Source organism: Bufo gargarizans, chromosome 9, assembly GCF_014858855.1.
Source record: "Bufo gargarizans isolate SCDJY-AF-19 chromosome 9, ASM1485885v1, whole genome shotgun sequence".
In the NCBI taxonomy this organism is placed as follows: Eukaryota; Metazoa; Chordata; class Amphibia; order Anura; family Bufonidae; genus Bufo; species Bufo gargarizans.
The window spans coordinates 182,834,322-182,855,955 of NC_058088.1; the positions used below are offsets into that span (position 1 = coordinate 182,834,322).

At 45.5% G+C, this 21,634-nt stretch overlaps 1 protein-coding gene across 1 annotated transcript in view; it reads right to left on the reverse strand.

Annotated features, from left to right (window-relative positions):
- The window catches only part of KCNT1 (potassium sodium-activated channel subfamily T member 1), a 192,007-nt gene extending 170,677 nt beyond the window's left edge, over positions 1-21,330 (reverse strand). The window contains exon 1 of the mRNA XM_044268511.1: positions 21,231-21,330. Coding sequence (XP_044124446.1) covers positions 21,231-21,325 — 95 coding nt within the window. The 5' untranslated portion in view covers positions 21,326-21,330. The remainder of the gene's footprint in view (positions 1-21,230) is intronic.
- Between the last annotated feature and the right edge of the window lie 304 nt (positions 21,331-21,634).

Here is a 21,634-nt window from a genome sequence, read left to right on the forward strand (position 1 = left end):
CAGCAGCAGGCCCTCTCCCCTAATGTTTTAGAGGGTCAGCTCAGCAGCAGGCCCTCTCCCCTAATGTTTTAGAGTGTCAGCTCAGCAGCAGGCCCTCTCCCCTAATGTTTTAGATGGTCAGCTCAGCAGCAGGCCCTCTCCCCTAAAGTTTTAGAGGGTCAGCTCAGCAGCAGGCCCTCGCCCCTAATGTTTTAGAGGGTCAGATCAGCAGCAGGCCCTCTCCCCTAATGTTTTAGAGGGTCAGATCAGCAGCAGGCCCTCACCCCTAATGTTTTAGAGGGTCAGCTCAGCAGCAGACCCTCACCCCTAGTTTTAGATGGTCAGATCAGCCCCTAATGTTTTAGATCAGGCATCCTCAAACTGCGGCCCTCCAGCTGTTGCAAAACTACAACTCCCAGCATGCCCGAACAGCCTACAGCTATCAGCCTACAGCAGGGCATTGTGGGAGTTGTAGTTTTACAACAGTTGGAGGATGCCTCTATTAGATGGTCAGATCAGCAGCAGGCCCTCACCCATAATGTTTTAGAGGGTCACCAGCAGGCCATCAATCATAATTTTTCAAGGGTGTGTATGATGCCCTCCTTTATGTGTAATAAAGGGTGTATTGCAGTGCCGGTTCCTTTAATTTTTGGCAGCCCACTTAGTGCATAGGCTTTATGATTGTAAGAGTCCCACTACCTGAACTATTGTACCACAATGTGAATGAGGCCCTCCTTTATGTGATATACAGGTTGTATCGGAGTGCCGCTTCCGTGTAATTTTTGGCAGCACTTGCACTTTATATACAAGTTAATATACAGGAAAGAATGTTTCCTAACAATTTTTCCTCTAAAATCGATTTTTATCTTTGGTTTGGTGCGTATTATTGTCAGTCTGTAAAAGTGGCGTACTACTCGGACAACATGGTTCCCAGCAGCGACCTGGGAGTCCAAGATGCATCCAGACATCCTCCCCATGCTGTTCCCGAACCATTTCGGTGGTGTTTCCATAAATTTCTGACCTTTTCCTATGAACCAGACACCCTCCCCTCTTCAGAGCAGGGGGCGCCTGGTTTAATGCTCTGGTTCTCCCATTGACTTCCATTGTGCTCGGGTGCTCTGTAGAGGCTAGGACGGAGGTTCACCTTCCAGCCGGACAATGACCCCAAACACACGGCTAAAGCAACACTTGGGTGGTTTAAGGGGAAACATGTAAATGTGTTGGAATGGCCGAGTCACAGCCCAGATCTCAATCCAATAGAAGATCTGTGGTCAGACTTAGAGATTGATGTTCACAAGCGCAAACCATCCAACCTGAAGGAGCCGGAGCAGTTCTGCAAGGAGGAATGGGCAAAAATCCCAGCGGTAAGATGTGGCGACTGCTCCTAGAGACTTATCCAAAGCGACTTGGAGCTGTGATTGCCGCAAAGGGTGCCTCTACAAAGTATTGACGTTAGGGGGGTGAATAGTTCTGCACATTGACTTTTTCTGTTATTTTGTCCTATTTGTTGTTTGCTTCACAAGAAAAAAATAAAATCTTCAAAGTTGTCGGCATGTTCTGTAAATTAAATTATGCAAATCCTCAAAAAATCCATGTTAATTCCAGGTTGTGAGGCACCAAAACAAAAAAAGTCAAGGGGGATGAATTATTTTGCAAGGCACTGTATCTTTATAGCGGTCTTAGTTCCAACTTTCTAATACAAAGCTCCAAATCCCCTGTGTAGACAAAAGCAAATGATAACATTATGGCTTCCCACAGTCACCACTAGAGGGAGCTAACTACCTATATTAGTTTAAAGTACAAACAGTATGCAGTACGTTTTTGAGCTCCCCCTAGTGGCAGCTGCGGGAAGCTTTTTTTTTTTTTTTTTAAATCTATGTAGAGGATTTGGAGCTCTGTATCAAGCACACAAAGCATATTTAAATTTTTTTTTATCCATTCAGAACCTATTTAGAAAAAAAATTAAAAATAAGTGTTCAAGAAGGAAGAGACACTGTAAAGGGAGGCCTTACTAATTATCACCCTGCTTTTCATATATGAAAAAAATCTGCCTTATATTTTTATAAATTATGGGGTCGAGGGTTTATCACCCCCCAATCCTTTTTGGGCTCACAATATAATTTTTGAATTAAAGGGGTTGGCCCTTTCCAGATGAGCGACTTCCACGCATCAGACTAACAACGTGACAGTGAGAGCACCCGTCCTGACCTCCCAGCACTGATGGATCACATACCATTATATTCATTTATGATGCTATGTAACCCTTAAAAGGTCTTGCATGTATTGTATAACACTGACAGCATTAGGTCAGTGTTATCCAGTACATTCCAGACCACTAATCAATATAATGCTATGTGACCCAATCAGTGCTGGGAGGTCAGGACGGGAGCTGCCACATACTCACACTGCAAGTCCAATGTGTGGAACTCGCTAGTCTGAAAGTGGCCATTTTCAGAGACCTTTATACTGATGACCTATTCCCTGGATAGGTCATCAGTATCTGATTGTGGGGGTCCGACAACCGGGACCCCCACTGATCAGCTGTTTGAAAAGGCAGCGGCTGTCCCAGTAGTGCTGTGGCCTTCTCTCAGCTTTTCCTATGTCATGTGATGTCACGTTCATCAGTCACATGGCTGAGCGCGATACCAATTACAGCCACTATACAATGGACGGCGCTGTACTTTGTGAGCTGAGAGAAGGCCGCAGTGCTTACAGGAACACCGGTGACTTCTCAACCAGCTGATTAGTGGGGGTCCCAGGTGTCGAACCCCCACCAGATACTGAAAGTAGAAAAAAAAAAAAGTCTCAGAAAACCCCTTTAATCTATCAGCATGTTCTACATCAAAACACAGGGAAAACACACAAACTCATGCACACAAATGTATGTTTATACGTGTCCGTTGTTTTTTTTTTTTTTTTTTTGCGGTCCGCATTACGGACAAGGATAGGACTGTTCTATTAGGGGCCGGACATTCTTTAAAATGCAGAATGCACACGGCTGGTATACGTGTTTTGCGGATCCGCAATTTGTGGATCGCAAAACAGCCAACGGTCGTGTGCATGAGCCCTAATGCAGATGTTGCCCTTGGTTGAATCCAGGACCCCAGGGCTTTAAGGCACCAGTGCTGCTCACCCAGCTTTTTCCAAAAACGTTTAATAAGGAGAGTATTTAAAGGGGTATGCACATCTCACATATTGGAGGGATAGACCATCAATGTCCGATAGGTGCGGGTCCAGAACGGGGCTCCCAAAGTGTAGAAGAGCGCACAGCGCATGCACAGTGCGCTCTCCATCCATTGCTATTGGAATTCCGCAAAACACTAAGCGTGCTCAGATGTTTGCAGAAGTCCCATAGCGGTGAATGGACGGTGGCAGCGCTTGTGCGGAGTGCTCTCCTTCAGTTCGGGGGCCCCGTTCTTTAGATAGGAGCAGACACTGACTGACGTCGTCTGAAATGGGAATACCCCTTTAACACCTCGCCGACTCACGCATTAAGGAGTTAAGGTTTGTGCTCCACGCTGCCTTGCACACGACACGGAGCGGCAGTCTGGCACTGGCAGCGCAGTGTCCTAGCTCGTGAGCTTCCTGGCGGCTTGTCATTTTATTACACGGGATCTGGGAAATCCTTAGAAGCGCAGATTGTTCGAGCAGATGATGGAGATTATCATCCCTGGCTGGAAACGCTGATAATTATCTATAAAAACACAGCAAATGTCACCTGGAAGCCCCCCTACACTGTGACGCAGGCTGGGCTTTCTGCTGCTCGCTGATGCCAGGAACAGACGCCATTGTAATGCCACCCAGAGGCATAATTAGCAGAAATTGCAACCATTGGATCTTGGCTGAGGATGCGCATTATGTCCACCATAAACACCATTTTTTATGTGAATAGGTCCAGTGTTGGTGCAGAGTAATCAGAGAGATACAGAGTTCCAAATCCTCTGCATAACCATAGAGTTAAAGGGAGCCTGTCCTTGGATTTTGCACCAGCCCCACGTTACACCTCCCTTATAGCGCTACAGACACGTCTTCATATATGCTTTGTGAAAACGCATAGTGTAAAAAAAAAATCTACTTTTTACCCGCAAATGTCATCTGGGCGGGCCGTCATGTGAATATTCATGGTCTTCTTGCTGGAATCAGGCCCACTGAGGAATGACTGACATACCGTATCATCAGTGCATGCTGGTGTCAGGCCACCTGCGATTCCTGCTCCCTGGGTTGTCCGCTCAGCGGGAAGCGCCATCATGCACCTCCTCTACCGCCGCATCGAAGGTGGAGCTAGTACACCTGATTTTTGGGGGGCAGGAATCAATGGTGCATACACAAAATTTTAGGAGGGCTCCTGCTGACGTCACACCATCTTTGGTACATCAAGGAGACCATGACGATGACTACCATTTGCATATTGCATAGTTTTTTTTACGGCGTAAACATTTGCAAATTAAGGTGCATGCCATATTTGTACTATAATTTGCAACTTAAGGGGGTTGGGAGGTAAACGAAAGTGGCCCTGGAAAGAAAAAAAGTGGCCCCATGTTGTAGGAGAGTCCAAATTGACAGAAGGCAGGGCCAGCACAAGTAGGGTCAAGAATACCATATGGTGGCACAAAATTCTGTTCTAGCAGAGCCAGATACCACAGTGCATCACAAAATAATGCCCAAGAAGCACACAATGCCCGCCCAGAAGCTGCCCCTCTGTGGTGGCCGGAGCCAGCTGCCACGTTCTGTCCTTCTCCAGTTGCCTCAGGAGGGCAATACAGTTGAATTCAGGAGTTTGGAGGGCACCTGCAACCACGGGTTAGGTACATAAGTATTTCATGCATGTAATAAGCTCCCTCTAGTGGCGGCAGAATGTATGCTTTTCCCTTAATGTGAGGGAGCGAGACAAACCGCAGCCCAATAGATTTACTATAAGCTACGCTGGCTCATAGCTGATGTACATTTGCTTTTCTGGCGAACAGACTGCTAGAATATGTGCCAAATGTATTAAGAGACCTTAGAGGGGTTTTGCGGTACTTAGATAGTGATGATCTACCGTGAGGACAGGTCATCATTGTCCGATCGACACCTGCCACCCCCACGAGCAGCTGTTTTGGGCAGCTTTTGGTGTCGGAAACCATACAGTGGGTGTAAGGCACGGCCCACTACATGGTGGATGGATCCCTGTGCTTCCAACACATCCACTGTATAGTGTCAGGTTCTGAAACAGCTGATCAGTGGGGGTGCCGGCTTGCTGGGAAAACTTGTAGACAACGAGTCATGCTGTCATTACATGGTTGTCACTCAGCTTTCCCAGTCTCCTTGTTCCCGATTGCTACCGTACATTTGGGAGTCTATATAAGCCATGCTGGAAGCCATATTAAATACCAACCCGCTTTTCCAGAAACAGATATAGTCAATGAACAGTGAGATTACATTTTTGACTACGTGACAGAAGACGAATGTCGCGGTCCCGCCTGTGACAGGGACTAGAAGATTCCTGCTCGTCCACATACTACTGGAAGTTAAGTTTATCTTCTTTGTTGTTTTCCCCTACCTGCTATATTAGGCCTAAGGGGGTCTCTTATTCCTTCATCTGGGAAGGAATAGGCCATCCGTGTCCTGACACTATCTACAGGGCCCTGTTAGGGTGAAATTGGGCTTAGGTTTCTTGCGTATGAACATTCCTACCATCAAGGTCTGTTCATACTGATAGCAGTCAGGGCTTGGCGTAGGGACTCACTAGGTGTGACCATTTCCCTTTCCCTAGGTTCCAGGCCTAATACCTTTTCCCTTACCTTCGGTGTTCAGTGTGGAGTGTATTTACCTCACTGCGCCGTGACAACAACTCAAGGACTCCTTAACTGGTGTGGAAATCTGGTTGCCCCATCACTGGGCGTCAGCTGCCATCTTGTCATCGCAATGGTGCAACAATAGAAGCAATGGGTCCAACCTGCAATGCGACACAGCCTGAAGAAAGGAGTGGCGCTGTTTGGGAAGAAAGCAGCCATGTTTTTCTTATCTCATAAACTCCTTCTGCTCGGATCGTTATAAATGCCTATATTTTAGCTACAGGAGATCACGTGTTACTGTGCGTGGGAGTTGGTGCTGTGTGTATCCTGGGGTTGTACAGAAATGAGAAGTGACAGCAGGAACATTTCAGGGGCAGATGACAAATTCCCTTGGGGTCCGGGACGCAGCTTATTTACACTTTATTCAGAATCTCCCAAATCCCTCAGCTATAGGCTGACCCTGGGCAACGACCATGAATAAAGGAGGGGAGCTCGGCCAGGGGACACGAGGAGGAGGCCAAAGTACAGGAGAAATGATAGCACCAGCGGGAATAATAATAATAGAATAGAAAATAAACACATAGAAATGAAACAACTATAGTAATAACTCAAACTAGTACAAGAGTGCAAATAAAATAAATAATACTACAAATAATAATACCAATAAATACTACAAAAAATAACAAATCTTATACAAATAATATTACCAATAAACAATACTACAAATAATACCAATAAATAATAATAACAATGCTACAAAATGCTAATAATAATACCAATACATAAGACAAATAAATAATAATACCAATACATAAGACAAATAAATAATAATACCAATAAATAATGTAATGTAGACGGTTGTGATTTCAAATCCCGCCAGAAACTTTTCAGAAATAGAGGCTAAATTAGATTTTATTTGTAGTAATATAAATTTTAGTAGTAGTAGTATTATTTATTACTACTACTACTAAAATTAATACTACTACAAATAAAATCTAATTTAGCCTCTATTTCTGAAAAGTTTCTGGCGGGATTTGAAATCACAACTGTCTACATTACAGCCAAGAATGTTAACCACTACACTATAGAGCTGCATGGCCAGTTACCAAAAAAATTAAAATAAAAAAAGAGATTTCTGCTATATAAGGAATACTTACTAGTAGAAAGTATTCCTATACAGCAGAAGAGATTATATATATATATATATATATATATATATATATATATATTATTATTTTTTTTTTCGTAATTTTAGTAACTGGCCATGCAGTAGCGGTTAAAGGTTCATGGCTGTAACGTAGAAGGTTGTGAGTTCCAATCCCGCCAGAAACATTTTAGAAATAGAGGCTAAATTAAATTTATTTTATATAATCATACTTCTGAAATTATATATATATATATATATATATATATATATATATATATATATATATATATATATATATATATATATATATATATATATATATATATATAATAACAAAAAAAGGGCAGCACTCCATCAAGTAAAAAATTCCTTTAATTACCCATATGGGACAAGCGACGTTTCGGCTCAATGTGTGAGCCTTTCTCAAGGCTTGAGAAAGGCTCACACATTGAGCCGAAACGTCGCTTGTCCCATATGGGTAATTAAAGGAATTTTTTCATTTTTTACTTGATGGAGTGCTGCCCTTTTTTTGTTATTTTATCTATTTGGATTGGCTTTTATCCGCATTGGGCCAGCTGCACCCACATTTTCCATTGACGGTGCTGCCACTGAATCTTTTTTCTGTATATATATATATATATATATATATATATATATATACACACATACACATATATATACATATATATATATATATATATATATATATATACACACACACACACACACACACACACACATATATACATACACACACACACATACATATATACACATACATACACACATAATATGTGGGAAACTACTACTGATGTTTTAGCCATAATATATTTACATATATTATAATCTATTCTATATAATAATATATGTAAATATATTATGGCTAAAAACATATATATGTTAAAATTAAATTTAGCCTCTATTTCAGAAAAGTTTATAATGGGATTAAAACTCACAACCTTCTACATTACAGCCAAGAATCTTAACTACTGCTGTATAGGAATACTTAGTAGTATGTAATCCTATACAGCAAAAGTCTAATAATTTTTTTAAGTAACTGGCCATGCAGCTCTATAGTGCAGTGGAAAAGATTCTTGGCTGTAATGTAGAAGGTTGCGAGTTCAAATCCCACCAGAAACTTTTCAGAAATAGAGGCTAAATTAGGATTTAAATACACTGGGTGTCCCCAAGCACTGACTCCATATATGGACATAGCTATATATGGAGTCAGAGCAGGGACTCCTAAGCCAAACTAGAGTCCCGACACCCTCCCCTCTTCAGAGCAGGGGGTGCCTGGTTTAATGCTCGGGTTCTCCGATTGACTTCCATTGTGTTCAGACACAATTCAGACAGCTGATTGGCAGGGGGCGCTGGGATTTGGATAACCTGTAAGATTTCCCTATACCGGAACTAGGGGGCTGAGGCTAACCCCTGAGAAAGTCCCACAGCATTATGCCTCCTCCACCAGACGTTACAGCTGGCACAAGGCAGCTAGGCAGGTACTTCGCCAAACTTGTCCGGCTAGAGGATTTATCACACTACACAGCATGTTTCCACCGCTCCGGAGTCCAGTGGCAGCGTGCTTTACACCGCCCCATCTGATGCTTGGCATTGTGCTCTGTAATGTAAGGCCGGCATGCAGCTGCTCGGCCATGGAAAACCATGTTAATGGCAGAAGAGATCCGGACTCTGCAGTTATGGAGTCAGCAGAGAGTTGGTAAGTTGCTGTGGTTCCTACCACTTTACAATAATACCAATCACAGGTGCTGGTGGATGATCTAAAAAGGGAAGACTATTCAGGAAGCGACTTGTGGCAGCGGTGACATCCTATTACGGAACCACGCTGGAATTCAGTCAGCCTTTTACAATGAACTGTTCACAAATGTCTGGTAATGATGACTGCATGGCCAGGCTGGAGTTTATACACCTGTGGTAATGGCAGACTGCATGGCTGGGGCAGGATTTTATACATCTGTGTTAATGGCAACTGCATGGCCAGGGCTGGAGTTTCTACACCTGTGGCAAAGGGACTGAATGAAACACCTGATTTCAACGATCAAGATGTAGGGCCCAATACTTCTCTCCATATAATGCATGTACAGTAGTAAAACAGAGGTACGGAAGCTTAGGTCAGCAACACTTCCAAACCAGGTTCTATTTCTGAGCGCTGTGATGGTGGCGAATGCTCATGTAATGACTTCCCATCGGCTCTTTGATCACTTTCTCTGCTGTTCTCCCTATGACGTGTGATCAGATAAGACGTTCCAATAGATTGCTCCAGGGGCCGAGAAGATCTATTCACATTAATACCTTCATTTTCTTCTTCAGTTATTTTTATTGCTCTGCTATCATCTTCTCAGGTCAGAGATGTAACTGTATGGGGAGATTAGAGGCTCCAGGGCCCTGAGGGGCCCCACTACTACATGTACTACTGTGAAAAGAAAGGAATATACATACCCACTGCATCTATGCTTCCATCTATCCAAACATCTATCTAGCCGTCTATGCAAACAACCGCAGATCCAAAACATCCATCCACACATCCATCCATTTATGCATCCATCCATCCACGCATCTATCCATCCATCCATCCACGCATCTATCTATCCATCCACGCATCTATCTATCCATCCATCCATCCACGCATCCATCCATTTATGCATCCATCCATCCACGCATCTATCCATCCATCCACGCATCTATCCATCCATCCACGCATCTATCCATCCATCCACGCATCTATCCATCCATCCACGCATCTATCCATCCATCCACGCATCTATCCATCCATCCACGCATCTATCCATCCATCCACGCATCTATCCATCCATCCACGCACCCATCCATCCACGCATCCATCCATCCACGCATCCATCCATCCACGCATCCATCCATCCACGCACCCATCCATCCACGCACCCATCCATCCATGCGACATTACATAGCAGTTGTATATTAATGGCGGGTGACTGTGGTGGGCCGCGCTGATGTCATTACTCGGGAGCTGTGCGGACTCCATTATCAGCCACTAATCCTCATCTCTGGTTTCTCACCCCAGGAGAGGCGGCTGTGGTTGATTAGTTTCTGCCATTAGCCGCTGATTACAGTAAATTACCTCATAAACTCCAGCAAACAAGTCACCGACTCCCCCTTATCTGCACACAGGAGGACAAGCGCTGCGCCCGCACCTTCCACCGCCTGCTCAGCTGCCAACCATCACCGCTGGCACAGAGAAAGGAGAATGTAACCGGCTATATGATTCTGTATTACATATCTCCTTGTTGACGGCTCCTTCCAGCTGCCTCTATACAACTACAATGACATTTTTTACTTGTAAATTTATTTTGACAGATCAATAATTTGCATATGAAGGACGCACAACAGTTCACTCCATCTGCGCCGAGCTTCTTGGGAGACTCCTGCAGGCATTTAAATGGAATATTTTATGAAGACAACCCTGTAATCTCTGATTAGGGTATATGGGCATCATGGGGGGGCAGAGTCCTCTGTCCAAGACCCCCTCTAGAAAGTAGAGCAGAAAACCCAAGAGGCTCCCACCCTGCAGGAGCCGGCCTGTCCGTGTATTACGTTGTACGCTCACATAGTACAGGCTGTGAATGAGCATTTTTATGGTTTGGGTGTAAACCTATGCGGCCACCATAGGGGCCCTCATGTGCCCAACGTGGCTGTCATACATATAGATGTATTCATAATGCAGCAAATCCCGGGGCATCTCGGTGCGGCCTCCGTGACTCAGACTTGTTTTCCAGCTCATCTCACAGATGATGATCAGATTGAGATCATTCCTTGACTCAGGGGCGGACTGGAAACTTAAAGTGGTGGTGGAAACCTAAAAGTGGCCCCGTGTCGTAGGCGTGTCCAAAAAGAGGTGGCGGGGGCAACACAAATAAACAGGGACAACACAAGTAGGCATGGCCAGCAATATCAGAGGGCAGCACAAAACACTGCCCCTCCAGAACCAAATATCAAAGTGCAGCACAAAATACAGCCACCCTCACTGCAGTATTCAAGTGTATCACTCTCCTGAGGACGGCGATGCAGTTGAATTCAGGAGAGCACCTGCTGCCGCCGGCCAGGTGCATAAGAACCTGAGGCTCCTACATTCATTAATGCTGAGAGCATCAGATCGTTGTGTACCTGGCCGATGGCCGTGAGAGACGCTCACTCAGCCTAGTGGGTGTGAGATTGGGAAACAGCTCTCCTTGTCTGAACACACCTTGTGTAGATTAAGGCTAGGTCTACACGACGACATTTGTTGCGCAACATTTTGTTGCACCAATGTCGCGCGACAATTTTTATAATGGAAGTCTATGGTGTCGCACTGCAACATGCGACATGCTGCGACGCGACAGTCGCAGAAAATCTAGATGCATCCTTTCGGTGACGTCATCGGCGCAGGCGCACTGAGGGAGTGCCGAGGAGGCGAGCCTCCTTCTCTCAGAGCGCCTGCGCCGAATCAAGACAGGCGCGCGATTTTTGAAATGCAGACAGGAGGAGGAGGAGATCGCGGCTGGCCCTGTCAATGAACAGGAGGAGGGGGCGGTTTTTTGCGGCTGCTACCAGCAAGTAGACGCCCTACTTGCTGGTAGACAGGTAATTAGCATATTATAAAAGTACATTTTTTGCCTTATCTACAGAACGAAAATTATTAATAACACAATGAATAGATATACCGCAGTATAGGGATTATAAGTACCCCCCCCCCCCCAAAAAAAAGAAGAGTTTAGTGGGGTGACAGAAGCCCTTTAAATTAAATGATGTGGACTGACATTCTGCTGTTTGACCACAAGATGCCGCTGTTTCCTAAACACAGCTACAGACTGCATACATGTCCATATTCATGAGAGATGGAGTTACACAGAGACTGAGGCTGGGTTCAGACCTGAGTGTTTTACAGCGCGTTCCTACGCGCTGTAAAACGCCCGACGCCCCAAGAAGTACATGAGCTTCTTTGGGGCGTCTTGTCGCACGTTCCCGTACATAGACTTCAGCGGGAACGCGCGACAATGGGCGTTCGCTTGTCTCTGTATGCGCGATTGCAAACGCCCGTACAATCGCGAACGCTCAGGTCTGAACCCAGCGTGAAGAGGAAGAGAGAGGGAGCAGCCATCTTAGAGGGAGCAGAGACTGAGGAACTGTGTCAGCATAGGGTCCAACGGCATCCAGGTGTGAGAGCATCCCTCAGTGACCAGAGCTGCAGCTAAGTGAAGCCGATCGTGTCCAAGACGCCGATCCTGTCCAGAGGAACGAGAATTGCTTCCAGGAATGCTGATGAGAGCTAAGGAGCAACGCTACATAAACTGCGGGACCGCATGCTTGTTGGAGAGGCAGTTATTCTGTTTAGAGTCACCAGCGGATGCAGAGCAGACCCGGGTCGGTAAGATCGTGCACGCACCTCATTACAGTGTTGACGCCTAGAGACTGAGACCAGGCCTGTAGTTAGTTAGATAGGGGCTCTGTTTGCGTCAGGCCACAAGTGTTGCTATTGTTCATTGCAAGGACTCATAATTTAAAGTGACATTTCACACTGGAAAGCTGATAAACTTCCCACAAACTCAAGCCAGGCTGACGTTTTGCTCAGGAGGAATACTCAGGCACGTGCTACAAGACCAGTTATGGGAGGGGGAATACTGTAGAGCTTTGTAAGATTGTAAGCCGTTGTGCTGCACCACAGACTAGCCCGTGTATGTAAATTTATTGTGTTCATTACCACGTTTAAGTAAAATTCTGTTTTGGCAAAAGCTGGTGGTGAAGTTGTTTTCCTTGTTCGTGACTTCGCTGTATCCTGGGGAGCCCAACCCGGTACACGGCTTACATGGGCATCAGCCCACCATTAGATTTTCCTGAAGGGTGTATGGTCCATCCGCCCTTGTCTGCACTGTATCTGCAATGTGGCCAGGGCATTATCCTGCTAAAAGAGGGCACCGCCATGAAGAGGGATACTTGCCTGTACAACAGTTTCGGTAGGCGGTAGGTGTCACATCCACATGATTTGCAGCAGAACATTGCCCAAACCAACTTCTTCCGCTTTGGCACCCAGGACCACGTCAACCACAAGCAAATCACCAGTTGACCTTCCACTTTTGGTAGGTACCAGGACCACCCCACCATACCTGTCGTTTTGGAGCTGATCTGACCAAACGGTCCCACTTTGTTCCTCCTCAACGTCGCACAGATCCTTCCGCTTGCTCATTGCTTCCAGCATCCATGTCAGGAACGGATGGTTCACCTTGCTGCCCAATATATCCCCCCGGGAGCCATTGTACCCAGATAATCAAGGCTGTTCTCTTCACCTTTAATGCTATGGCCGATGTGACCGATCAGCTGACTGAAATAACACATCCCATAATAAAGTGATATTTCACAACTTCCCCTCCTGGTTTCTGTTGGCAGGTAATGGTCTGAATATAACAGAACGGATTATCAAACATCTGTCTGCAGAGATAATTGCCTGCGTCCCAGTATTTACTCTGTAGCCATAAATTGTGCTGCCACTGTGCGCCTGAGAAAACATGACCGCCGTTACCTGCACAAGCGCCATAATCAGCAATTACAAGCACAGGAAGTGATACAAGGAGCAGTGAAGCTAATGGCAATGTAATGGATCCATAACCCGCTTATCTGTCGCCCCTGATACAAGTCACCTGTAGAATATCTGTTTCTGGGAAAGCTGGGTGACAGCTAATATGACAGCTCACACGGGGGGTTTTCAGTCAGTTTCCTCAGACTCATGATGTAAAAAAAAGCTCGGAGCGGCCATTGCAACACCTAGAGAGTTGTCGCTTTTCACAGACCCTGAAAGGCAAGTAAAGCTTCCCATATCTGTAATGTGGGTGCATTTTGGGGTCTGTATTACAGTCCCAACGCCAAGACTCCTGCAGCTCCACGGTACTGAATTTGATAACCAGAACCCTTTAATGATCCAGGTTCAAATCGGCAGAAATGGGGAAGGAAGACACATGAATATCTAAAAACACTAATTACTGTACCTTCCTCTTACAAGCAGAATTACTAATGGATCCAGATAACTGGAGCTGTGATGGCGGCTGCAGCGGATGCGCAGTGATGTAATCCCACTTTCTGTGGTAAGAACTATGGAAGTTTAGGAGGCATCTCCAGAGACGTATCCTCCAGATCGATCAGACAAGAAATTGTGTTTATTCAAAAGCCACCGACGTCCGAGGAGACTTCTGGCAAAACTCTTCCATGATGTTGTGCTCAAAAGGAGCTACGCAGTGATCCAGATCCTGGAGGAGAGGTTATCATATAGCCACCAACCCTTATCACTCACCCAGCTGAACCAACTCACCCATGTATCTACCAACCTATTCAACTGCCCACTCAGATCTACGCACCCATCTACCCACTAACTTATTCATCCACAGATCTGTCCACCAACCTATTGACCCATCTGCCCCAAAACCTATTGACCCATCTGCCCCCAAACCTATTGACCCATCTACCCCCAAACCTATTGACCCATCTGCCCCAAAACCTATTGACCCATCTGCCCCAAAACCTATTGACCCATCTGCCCCAAAACCTATTGACCCACAGATACACTTATCAACCTATTCAGCCACTTACCCATCGCTCTCCTATTATCCCACCCATCCACCTGTAGTGTATGCCTTGTCAGGCTGAAAGTGGCTGTCAGTATAGCACTGACAGTATAATACACTGTACTACATAAACAGTACAGTGTATTAACCTAGCTGCCCATCAGCCTTTTCACCCACCCCCCTCCACCACTTATTCATCCGCAAACCTATTCAGCCATACATCTACCTACCCAACCCATTCAGTCACCCATCAAACCACCCAAACCATTCATCCAACCACTGACCCATTCATCCGACCATTGACCCACCCAACCTATTCACTTACCAACATATTCACCCATCCCATTTATCCATCAGCCAACCTATACAACCACTCACCCCTTAATCTACCCATTCACTCACGCACCTGCCCAACCCGCCACCCACCATACTGAAGGGACTTTATTTCATTTTGGACGTATCGCTAGGACACAAGACAGATCACTAGGACAGACCATGATGCTCAGAATGGTGGTTGATGAAGGAAGACGTGGATGACCAATAGAACATATAAAGAACCACTGTAAGACGCTACAAAGTCCATCAGATTGTAAGATTGTCATAAGAGTTGAAAAAGTTGGGGCACAGGAAGGCCCACATGACCTGTCCCCACATCCCCTACACTTGATTTACGGTAAGAGACCAAAAACACTTTACCTCCAAATAGCTTGATATGGTCCCAACAGGAAGAACAGCTCTTGGGTAGTTCAACTTTTTCTCTAACAAGTCAACTACTGAGCCGATCAAGTTGTATTATCTCGGGGGGGGGGGGGGGGTTCAGCTTATAGACATGTGTTGACTGCTTGGAGATGAGAACGTTATTGATTGTCTCTTGAAATAGATCCCAGATACGCCAGCCATCGAGAGCCTGCAGAGGCAGCAATCCAGCACCTCACCGGAGATCTGCACTATTCATTTACACTCTAATTGATCGCTATAGCAGCGTGCCCAGGGAATTGTCTCCATCATAACAGACGCCGCAGGCAAAATATTCTGATTCTGTCCCCAAGATTATACTTCACGTAAGCAGCAATAACCTAGTGTCTCAGAAGTAAAGACATATCACACCAACTCCTAAGGTCGAAGACCATTTACTACCTTCGTTTAAAGGGGTTTTCTGGGAGTTTGATATTGAGGACCTGTCCACAAGGTATAGTAGGTCATCAGTATCTGATTGGTGAATTTTTGCAGAATGACTTGTAGTTTTCATTAGCATCATTTTGGAACAAATAACACTTTTTCATTGCTTTTTATTTTTTTGCAGTAAATAAGTGTTCACCGTGCAGAATAAATTTCAAGATAATTATATAGTGCGGGTCGTTACGGACGCGACAATACCAAATATGCAGTGGGGATTTTGTTTGCAACAGTTTTCATTGAAAAACTTTATTACATCTCTAGTTTACAATTTATTAGTCCCACAAGGGGACTTTGACAGGCGATCTTCTGATCGCTTCTATAATACACTGTACTGTTTATGTAGTACAGTGTATTATACTGTCAGTACTATACTGACAGCCACTTTCAGCCTGACAAGGCATACACTGCAGGTAGGCATTTGGGCCTTCATTAGGTCTCATTCGTGGGTGTGCCAATGCACGAAAGAGGGAGATGCCTCCCCCTAAACCACTTAGATGCCGCAGCTGCTATTGACCACGGCATCAATTGGGTTAAACGGCCCGGATCGGCACTTCTGGTTGTTAGAGCAGGATCCCTCATCACTGCACGGAAGACATATGCAGCACTTGGACCAGGCCACGGCAAACAGGTGGCGGCCTAGCCTATGGCCAATATGCTGTCACTAAGGGGTTAATATATACACCTTGACATTGGATTTCCACATGCCCAGTCCTTTGTTCTGAAGGGATACAAGCCGCTGCCAGTGGCTCACTCCCCTCACCCTATTCAGAACACATGCATGCTCAGCCAAGCCGAGCATGCATATACATAGGGTAGTTGAGAAGAATAGCTCTATGGTATAGCAATTAGCTCACGGTTCACACTTTGCGTATGTCTTATTGAGTCCAGTGCTGTCCGTTAGGTGAACACCTCCCTTGGCTGATAACGGAGAAGAATTGTATTGCAATTATTCTGTACAAAAAATGTACATATAAAAAAGGTACTTTACATGTACAGACCCTTTAAGACGCTAACAATCCACAGTGAGGTGCGGTGCCGGCTTTAAGCCTTTCTGTTCGCGCCCTGTACATTATACAGGTTTTATACTTTCCAATAATTACCTTGATTTTAAAGGTTTGCATCTGAAAAATAAGAAAATTGCTGCTCCCATTATTACCCTGATGCATTAACTTACACCTCAGCCTCCGCGCTTAAAGGGAAATGCCAACGGCTGCGTCACCGCTTATAAATATGAATGACACGATAACAGCGCCGAATCTGTTCACTGCATTGAGATTAACCCTTTAACCACCAAAGCATTACTAACCGAGTGAGAAAGGATATAGAGGTATGTTAAAGAGGTAGAATAAAATGGGAGAGAAAAAAATAAAAAGTTATTCCAGAAACAGAGCCCCTCTCGTCTACTGGCCATGCCTGGTATTGCAGCTCAGCCCTATTTACTTAAAGGGGTTGTGTCATCTCAAACATTGGTGGTATATGGCTAGGTTATGCCACAAATGTAGGATAGGTGCGGGTCCCAGTTTCTTGGGAGAGGACGGCGTATATTCGGTGCAGTAATATACAATGACAAATATTGCAAGACAATATAATTCAACCATACATCTGGCATGCACTGGGAATTTAGTCACGTGGAAAAAAATCTTGATAGCGACGCAAATTTTGTGACAAAGCCGGTAGAAGTTGTGTGCTTTTAATAGGAATGCATTGACTGACACAGTGGGGCAGATTTACTAAGCCTGTAGATCGCGTCAGCTTAGACCACCACCAGATTTATACCAGGGGCTCAGGCTGGATGATAGATGTGATGCAGGGTAGGGGCGTTGCTAGGTTAAAACATTCGGGGCCTGGGCCCCTGATGTTTTGTCCCAGGCCCCGAATGTCCTGCCTGCTAGATACAACTGTATTACTGTCCTCAGGAAGGCAATACAATTGAATCTAATGCACTGCAAGAGCTGAAGGACCTGTGGTGACATCACAGATCATGTGACCAGTAAAACAGTCAGTGGTTGAGAAGGACCTGTGATGATGTCACCATCATGTGACCAGTGTAGGAGAGGGCGTATGTTGATAGTGGCTGTAGGAGAGAGTGATGTTATTTACATGGGACTGTATGTTGGAGTGGGCTGGGGGATGTTATTTACATGGGACTGTATGTTGGAGTGGGCTGGGGCATGTTCTTTACATGGGACTGCATGTCGGAGGGGTCTGGGGGAGGCAGTGATGTTATTTACGTGGGACTGTTTGTTGACGGTGGCCCTTGGGAGGGAGTGATGTTATTTACATGGGACTGAATGTTACAGGGGTCTGAGGGAGGTAGTGATAATATTTACATGGGACTGAATGTTTAGGGGGCGATGTTATTTACGTGGGACTGTATGTTGAAGGTGGCTGGTGGGGGGGAATTATGTTATTTACATGGGACTGAACGTTGTGGGGGTGATGTTTACATGGGAATGCATGTTGGAGGGGTCTAGGGAGGGAGTGATATTTACTTGGGACTGTATGTTAAAGGCGGCTGGGGAGAATGTGATGTTATTTACATGGGACTGTATATTGGAGGGGGCTGGAGAGATGATGTGATGTTATTTACATGGACTCTATGGTGGAGGGAAATAGTGTTATTTACATGGGACTGTATGTTGGAGGGGCTGAAGGGAGTGATGTCATTTACATAGGACTGTATTTTGGAGGGAGCAGGAGAGATCGTGTGATGTTATTTACATGGGACTGTATGGTGGAGGGAGGAATATAACTACAGGGGGCACTGCAAATCCAGGGGACATTATAGGCGTTCTTATTACTACTGGGGGCTCTATTGGAGGGACTTCTAGATCTGCATTATTTCTACTAAGAGCACTATGGGGGCCTTATTACTACTGAGGGGTCTGTAGAGAGCTTTATTACCACTGGGGTAACAATAGGGGGGCCTTATTTCTACTGGGGGCTCTGTGAGGGCATTATTAATACTGGAGGGCTATTCTACTAATGGGGGCACTCTTGGGGAGCATTATCACGGTTGGGGACACTGTAGGGGCCAGTATTACTATGGGGGCACAAATTTTTCTTCAGGATAGTATCTGGGGGTATTGGGTGGCACAGCGAGCAGCAGGATAACACTGTGGGGACTCCAGGTTCAGAGATGATGATAGAAATGTGAGGAAGCTAAGATGTCTGTGTGTCACACTCTGTAGAGACGAAGCGGCTGAGAGAAGTTGTACGGACCGAATGGAGAAGATGATGACAGAGAAGATCTACATCGGGGGAGACGTCACCTGGAGGCCCTGGATGTCAGAGGTATGTGCTGCTGTATAGCAAGTACAGCAAAATGCTGTGTGTGGGGGACAACTTAGAGAACTGGGCCATATTTATTGGGGCTTGGGCCCCGGATCTTTTGAGACCCTAGCAAAGCCCCTGGTGCAGGGGAACACACGATTCTATTTTGAAAATAAATTTTATGCCAGAATTGTAGTGCAATTTTGGTGGGCATCTTAAGCCACACTCTCTTTCTGCTAGGCACTGCCTCCTTTTTAAGCACGTTGAAAAAAAATATAAAAAGAAAACCTGACTTTTTAGACAGATTCTAGGCGAGACATTAGTAAATCTGGACCATTAAGTGTGGCCTTTTCACTTCTGCAACGTGCAGACGGCAACATTTGCGTCATCTGACAACATTAACGAGAACTATTGCACTCTACAGATGTTAGTGGACTATGATCTTGCTCCATCTGACTCAATCTGCAAGGAATTCTTCTAGTCTATGTTTTTACATATTAATACAACCCAACACTAGGAATCTCCACGATACGGTCATACAGGCCACCGCCAGTCAATTCGCCATCGAGTGGCAGCGGTGTATATGACTGCACTGTGGAGAATGGTAGTGTTCAGGATAGATCAATAGAATGACCTCATATCAAATCATACTTTAAATTAAATCATCTGCGCCAACATACAACTTTAACATTTGCACGTAAAATCAGAAAAGAAATCATATGACTCATTATGGGCATTGAAAATGTTACACGTGTGTATAGGAGATAAAGTCAGACCAGATAGCGGAATTGTATAGAAAGAAGGGCACGAAGCGTTACATACAAGTCATGGCTAAAATCACGTAAACAATACAACCCAACAAGAAGACATAAACCCTAAAAACCCCGACAGTGCAATCACACAGACCAGTGCCACGCTTTGTCACATTCAGGATAAAGCAGTGAAGAAACCTCATTAAGTGAAAAATGAATAAATCATTAGCGCCACCAAACAACTTTAACTCAAATGACTCCTTATAAGCGCTGACAATGTTACAGGTGTGTATACGAGGCCATGCAAGCCCAATTGGAAGGAATATATATAATGCGGGACTGGAAGAGTTACTAAATAGTCATGGCAAAAATCACAAACAATACAAATCAACAAGAACAAAATAGAGCAATAAATCAAACCTCATCTCAAACCATCCTATGAATTAATCATCAGCGCCACCACACAACTTTAACAATCAAACCTAAAACCAAGACGGCAGTCCTAAGACTCATTGTGAGCACTAGCAATGTTACCAGACCAACTTGAGGGATTGTGTACAATGCGTAACAGAATAAAGTTCTGCTCGGTAAACCAGAGGTGCCCTGAGACAAATGTTAAACCAGGATGTATTCAAGAATGCTCTGTGCCAGGCTGAAGGGCACGGTGGAGGTCCAGCACCATGCATAGCTCCAATAGTCACACGCTGGACCACCCTTACCTTTCACCCATCTTCTATGAGGACAAAGGTTCGGCACAAGTTTAGCACCATGGATAGCTCCAAAATAGTGGCACACAGGACCGCCCTTATCTTTCACCCCTCTTCTCAAAGGACTGAAAGGCTCGGTGGAAGTTCAGTACCATGGACAGCTCCAAAATAGTGACACAGGACCACCCTTACCTTTCACCCCTCTTCTAGAAGGACTGAAAGGCTCGGTTGACGTTCAGCACCATGGACAGCTCCAATGGAGTAACACACAGGACCACCCTTACCTTTCACCCCTCTTCTAGAAGGTCCAGCACCATGTATAGCTCCAAAAGAGTCACACACAGGACCACCCTTACCTTTCACCCCTCTTCTAGAAGGTCCAGCACCATGTATAGCTCCAAAAGAGTCACACACAGGACCACCCTTACCTTTCACCCCTCTTCTAGAAGGTCCAGCACCATGTATAGCTCCAAAAGAGTCACACACAGGACCACCCTTACCTTTCACCCCTCTTCTAGAAGGGCTGAAAGGCTCGGTTGACGTTCACCACCATGGACCGCTCCAATAGAGTCACACACAGGACCACCCTTACCTTTCACCCCTCTTCTAGAAGGTCCAGCACCATGTATAGCTCCAAAACAGTCACACACAGGACCACCCTTAACTTTCACCCCTCTTCTAGGGCTGAAAGGCTCGGTCGACGTTCAGTACCATGGACAGCTCCAATCGTCACACACAGGACCAACCTTACCTTTCACCCCTCTTCTAGGAGGTCCACACCCTGGACAGCTCCAGCAGCATCTACAGTCATTCCATCTCCAGTATTTTACCCTTACCTGTCATCGTTCTGGAAGGTCTGATCGCCAAGCAGTAGATCTCGGAACCTGTATCTTGGAGGCAGCGGAGGGACCTCCGTCTCCAGCTCGTTCATTTTCAGGTTGCTGATGTCTAGGATGACCCCGCTCTTGTCAGGTGCAAGCCTACAAACAAGGAAAGAGGGAGGTGGTGACTGGAAGTTTTCTTGGAGATGAACAAAAATAAAAAACACGAACGGTGCCATCAGGGAGTAGGCATCTGGCACCCTTCCTGCTGCAGATCCTTACATTAGGGTGAGATGGTGCCAGGCATGTTACGCGACCAGGGAATCCCCCCTTTGCAGACAGTGCTGCTGCAGCCTCCAACGCAGATATGTCACGACAGCCTGAGCTGTGAGCTGGAGAAGCATTGCAACCTCTGGAGA